The 6,547-nt window shown below is 36.1% G+C and overlaps 1 protein-coding gene across 1 annotated transcript in view; it reads right to left on the minus strand.

The window, feature by feature from the left end:
- Nucleotides 1-4,765, minus strand: part of LOC143884917 (pleckstrin homology (PH) domain-containing protein) — a 113,423-nt gene extending 108,658 nt beyond the window's left edge. Inside the window, exon 1 of the mRNA XM_077388775.1 lies at nucleotides 4,509-4,765. Coding sequence (XP_077244890.1) covers nucleotides 4,509-4,605 — 97 coding nt within the window. The 5' untranslated portion in view covers nucleotides 4,606-4,765. The remainder of the gene's footprint in view (nucleotides 1-4,508) is intronic.
- Between the last annotated feature and the right edge of the window lie 1,782 nt (nucleotides 4,766-6,547).

Consider the following 6,547-nt stretch of genomic DNA (forward strand, 5'->3'; position numbering starts at 1 on the left):
TTCTCATCCATTCAGTTGAAAGATTCATCCATTTAGTCTTCTTAGCTGAATTTTGATCTCAGATAACATCTCTTGATTAGATCTTCAAAGATCTACATCAAATTTCAACCCAATGTAGTGTAATTAGTCGTTACAATCAAATCAAATTCTTTTAGGCCACGTTTGGATACCAACAAGATTTAGATTTCGATTTAGTTCATATTTTGAACTGGATCAGATCCTTAGATTTCCAAATCAGCTACAACCGTGCAAAAAATTCCGATTTTCAAATCTGTTCTGCAAGACATTATTTGGAAATCAATATTTGTGGCAACTTCCTTCACCATCGCTGCTCCTCGGCGTTGCTCCGGCCGCAGCGTGACATCCCTCCCTCCCTCTCTCTCTTAAAACATGATCATGAGGATGATTGATGTGTTTTGCAACCAAAACTCAAATCCAAATCAAAAATACAAATGCATGAGGTATCCAAACGGGCCCTAAATGGATAACTAAAATTTCAAGATCTTGAACTTTATAACTTCCCTCCCCACTCAATCCCCATCCTCTTCGCTTACACAAACTGTATTAGTTCTAGTAATTCTTTTTTCATCCAATTTCAAGAATGTTTTGTATATCATGTAAGAAAATCATCAGTAAGCATAATTCAATATTCAAAACCCTAGAAAAAACACTAGTGTGTACTTACAACCAAAATCCTACTGCAAATAACTTATCGAACTACCACTTTTTTAGAATTACCGACAGAAATAAGATCGCAGATTGTCACATGAAGAACCGGAGTCTGCCTACAACTTTGAGTTGTAGAGGGAAGTTGAGCTTGAGAACAAGCTCTATTTATTCTTTCCCATTATTTGGTGTTTTTCCAGCATTTTCAGCACAGTTTTGCACTTTCAACCCATTTTCTGCATTTTCCAGCAGCTTATTGGTTTTAGGACCTTTTTGAGCGAAATTTCTCATCCATTCAGTGTTTTTTTTATTTGAAAGATTCATCCATTCAGTGTTCTTAGCTGAATTTTGATCTCAGATAACATCTCTTGATTAGATCCTCAAAGATCTACATCAAATTTCAACCCAATGTAGTGTAATTAGTTGTTACAATCAAATCAAATTCTTTTAGGCCACGTTTGGATACCAACAAGATTTAGATTTCCATTTAGTTGATATTTTGAACTGGATCAGATCCTTAGATTTCCAAATCCGCTACAACAGTGCAAAAAAATCCGATTTTCAAATCTGTGCTGCGAGACATTATTTGGAAATCAATATTTGTGGCAACTTCCTTCACCATCGCTGCTCCTCGGCGTTGCTCCGGCCGCAACGAGAGATCCCTCCCTCCCTCTCTCTCTTTCTCTCTGTCTTAAAACATGATCATGAAGATGATTGATGTGTTTTGTAACCAAAACTCGAATCCAAATCAAAAATACAAATGCATGAGGTATCCAAACGGGCCCTAAATGGATAATTAAAATTTCAAGATCTTGAACTTTATAATTTCCCTCCCCACTCAATCCCCATCATCTTCGCTTACACAAACTGTATTAGTTCTAGTTATTCTTTTTTCATCCAATTTCAAGAATGTTTTTTATATCATGTAAGAAAATCATCAGTAAGCATAATTCAATATTCAAAACCCTAGAAAAAACACTAGGGCATACTTACAACCAAAATCCTACTACAAATAACTTATCGAACTACCACTTTTTTAGAATTACCGACAGAAATAAGATCGCAGATTGTCACATGAAGAACCGGAGTCTGCCTACAAGTTTGAGTTGTAGAGGGAATTTGAGCTTGAGAACAAGCTCTATTTATTCTTTCTCATTATTTGATGTTTTTCCAGCATTTTCAGCACAGTTTTGCACTTTCAACCCATTTTCTGCATTTTCCAGCAGCTTATTGGTTTTAGGACCTTTTTGAGCGAAATTTCTGATCCATTCAGTGTTTTTTTTATTTGAAAGATTCATCCATTCAGTGTTCTTAGCTGAATTTTGATCTCAGATAACATCTCTTGATTAGATCATCAAAGATCTACATCAAATTTCAACCCAATGTAGTGTAATTAGTCGTTACAATCAAATCAAATTCTTTTAGGCCACGTTTGGATACCAACAAGATTTAGATTTCGATTTAGTTGATATTTTGAACTGGATCAGATCCTTAGATTTCCAAATCAGGCGTTGCTCCGGCCGCAGCGAGACATCCCTCCCTCCCTCTCTCTCTTTCTCTCTGTCTTAAAACATGATCATGAAGATGATTGATGTGTTTTGTAACCAAAACTCAAATCCAAATCAAAAATACAAATGCATGAGGTATCCAAACGGGCCCTAAATGGATAACTAAAATTTCAAGATCTTGAACTTTATAACTTCCCTCCCCACTCAATCCCCATCATCTTCGCTTACACAAACTGTATTAGTTCTAGTTATTCTTTTTTCATCCAATTTCAAGAATGTTTTTTATATCATGTAAGAAAATCATCAGTAAGCATAATTCAATATTCAAAACCCTAGAAAAAACACTAGTGCATACTTACAACCAAAATCCTACTGCAAATAACTCATCGAACTACCACTTTTTTAGAATTACCGACAGAAATAAGATCGCAGATTGTCACATGAAGAACCGGAGTCTGCCTACAACTTTGAGTTGTAGAGGGAAGTTGAGCTTGAGAACAAGCTCTATTTATTCTTTCTCATTATTTGGTGTTTTTCCAGCATTTTCAGCACAGTTTTGCACTTTCAACCCATTTTCTGCATTTTCCAGCAACTTATTGGTTTTAGGACCTTTTTGAGCGAAATTTCTCATCCATTCAGTGTTTTTTTTATTTGAAAGATTCATCCATTCAGTGTTCTTAGCTGAATTTTGATCTCAGATAACATCTCTTGATTAGATCCTCAAAGATCTACATCAAATTTCAACCCAATGTAGTGTAATTAGTCGTTACAATCAAATCAAATTCTTTTAGGCCACGTTTGGATACCAACAAGATTTAGATTTCGATTTAGTTGATATTTTGAACTGGATCAGATCCTTAGATTTCCAAATCAGGCGTTGCTCCGGCCGCAGCGAGACATCCCTCCCTCCCTCTCTCTCTTTCTCTCTGTCTTAAAACATGATCATGAAGATGATTGATGTGTTTTGTAACCAAAACTCAAATCCAAATCAAAAATACAAATGCATGAGGTATCTAAACGGGCCCTAAATGGATAACTAAAATTTCAAGATCTTGAACTTTATAACTTCCCTCCCCACTCAATCCCCATCATCTTCGCTTACACAAACTGTATTAGTTCTAGTTATTCTTTTTTCATCCAATTTCAAGAATGTTTTTTATATCATGTAAGAAAATCATCAGTAAGCATAATTCAATATTCAAAACCCTAGAAAAAACACTAGTGCATACTTACAACCAAAATCCTACTGCAAATAACTCATCGAACTACCACTTTTTTAGAATTACCGACAGAAATAAGATCGCAGATTGTCACATGAAGAACCGGAGTCTGCCTACAACTTTGAGTTGTAGAGGGAAGTTGAGCTTGAGAACAAGCTCTATTTATTCTTTCTCATTATTTGGTGTTTTCCAGCATTTTCAGCACAGTTTTGCACTTTCAACCCATTTTCTGCATTTTCCAGCAGCTTATTGGTTTTAGGACCTTTTTGAGCGAAATTTCTCATCCATTCAGTGTTTTTTTTATTTGAAAGATTCATCCATTCAGTGTTCTTAGCTGAATTTTGATCTCAGATAACATCTCTTGATTAGATCCTCAAAGATCTACATCAAATTTCAACCCAATGTAGTGTAATTAGTCGTTACAATCAAATCAAATTCTTTTAGGCCACGTTTGGATACCAACAAGATTTAGATTTCCATTTAGTTGATATTTTGAACTGGATCAGATCCTTAGATTTCCAAATCAGGGGTTGCTCCGGCCGCAGCCAGACATCCCTCCCTCCCTCTCTCTCTTTCTCTCTGTCTTAAAACATGATCATGAAGATGATTGATGTGTTTTGTAACCAAAACTCAAATCCAAATCAAAAATACAAATGCATGAGGTATCCAAACGGGCCCTAAATGGATAACTAAAATTTCAAGATCTTGAACTTTATAACTTCCCTCCCCACTCAATCCCCATCATCTTCGCTTACACAAACTGTATTAGTTCTAGTTATTCTTTTTTCATCCCATTTCAAGAATGTTTTTTATATCATGTAAGAAAATCATCAGTAAGCATAATTCAATATTCAAAACCCTAGAAAAAACACTAGTGCATACTTACAACCAAAATCCTACTGCAAATAACCTATCGAACTACCACTTTTTTAGAATTACCGACAGAAATAAGATCAATTTACAAAAATCAAAAAAAGAGTACCGAATTCAAGAAAAAATCTCCATATAACAAACAGATGTATCGAGAATGAAATCAATTCGAAGAGAGACAAAGAAAATAAAACGATAGTAGTATAAAAAAAAGGTAATTCTATGAGAAAGAAGAAAATCGGACCTCTCCAGACACTGATACTGAGGGCTTCTTTGCTGAGGCCCCTCACATAGTTCCCAAGGTATTTCTGGAGCAAAAACGCGACCTGATCTTCCAACATCTTGTTCTACAAACGTTTAAGATTGAAGAGACATGAAATAAGATGGAAAAGAAAGATCGTTGAGATCAGAGAAAATGAGAACGAATAAAATCGAAGAACGATCCGAGCAAGGAGTATCCGAAATCGTGTAGAGAGAGAGAGAGAGAGAGAGAGAGAGAGATTTTATCGGGCTGAAAGCCACGTTACTTGAGAGGGAAGGCGCCAGAGGATCCTTAAAATGAAGATATTTCTACCTAAAACACCTCTGCTTTGAGTAAAATAACGAAAGTGCCGATACATTTTACTAAAAAGATACGATAGCTTCTACAAGACACGCCTGCGTCAGGGATGACCCAAACAGGGAGCACTATTCCACCGTGTGTAGAAGATACGTTGATTACTATTTTTCATAACAAAAATACCCTCATTTTTTTTATTAAATTACAAAGCACCCACCTTTTTACGTGGGTTAGAAAGCTTGTCTTCATATAGATTTTATTACGGTGATAAAAACATCAATATAGAAAGCAATAATTGCTAATTTGAGAAATTATATAATGAAAGGGCAGAAAAACTCTATTTGTGATACGACCGAAGTACAGCCCTTGATATTTGATCCAACAGCAGCCTCTTAAAAAAGTGTGTTGCTGTTGGAACCATGGTTTTAAATTTCGACAGAGTTTCGATCAACACCGAAACCGAAATTACCATTATCAGAAACCGTACTGGATTTCTTCTAGAAATTTTGTTTTTTTAATATTTCATCCGAACTTTTACGGAAATCAACCCAAAACTGTCAAATTTTTAATTATTTTTTATTTTCATGAAATTTCGACCGGCCAAAATTTCGTATTAAATAAAATATTTTTTTAATGGTGTCTCATATTTTGGCCGAAATTTCAGCTTCGGTGAGGGCCGAAACGTGTAACGGAATTTAAAGCGATGGTTGGAACTAGGGGTGGACATGGTTCCGGTTCGAACCGAGGAACCGAACCGAACCGGCACATATGGTTCGGTTCGGTTCGGTTCCATAGTTATATGGTTCGGTTCCGGTTCTAATAACCTGGAACCGATGGAAATTCGGTTCGGTTCTGGGTTTGGATCCCGGAACCGAGAACCGAACCAAGAACCGACCCACCTTAAAACCCTTAGTCAGACTGGAAAACAAGTTTTTTAATCTCAGCACTTGCCCAAATATTTTTAATCTCACCAAACAAGCCTTAATATTTTAATGGCAGGAAAGAAGATGTGGGAATCCTTTTTGTTTTTAATATTAACTTGAAAGTTTTTGTAAGTGTAAGAAGAAAGTGAAAGGCTTTTAAAAATAGTAAAATATTATGAGAGTAGTTTGTATAACGCCCCCACAAAGTCATATTCATCATTTCATTAGAGACTTTTGTGCTCTGCTTTTCCCATAATGATGATGACAAGCTGGAAACAAAAAATTATTCTATCTCAAGAAAAGAAAACCAAACATTCAAACAACTATTGTGAAGAAATTCCGTTGATTTGATGAAGATCGGGTAAACCCAGAACCGAACCGAACCGAACCGATTATATATGGTTCTGGTTCGGTTCGGTTCCAAACTTATATGGTTCTGGTTCGGTTCCAATTTCAGGGAACCGATTATATATGGTTCGGTTCTGGGTATACCCCAAAACCGAACCGAACCGAACCATGTCCACCCCTAGTTGGAACAAATATCAAGGGTGGATGATGAATTCGAGTTTGTCCTTCCATTCATCATATTCTCGTTGAAGCAGGTCTCGGAAATGCCTTCCGCGATGATCCCTAGCAAACCCCTAACTTTAAATTGAAGACATACAATGTTGAACGTACAATTAAAAAGATCAACATGATCAGGCCATTCATCTAGTGGATCTTACCTTAGAGATGCCATGAACTATCACATTCATTCGATAATTATAACTATCTCATCAGTGATGCTCTAAAAGGGGGTGG

The sequence above is a fragment of the Tasmannia lanceolata genome, unplaced genomic scaffold (assembly GCF_043159265.1).
Source record: "Tasmannia lanceolata isolate RefF3 unplaced genomic scaffold, GAP_Taslan_0.1 ptg000008l, whole genome shotgun sequence".
In the NCBI taxonomy this organism is placed as follows: Eukaryota; Viridiplantae; Streptophyta; class Magnoliopsida; order Canellales; family Winteraceae; genus Tasmannia; species Tasmannia lanceolata.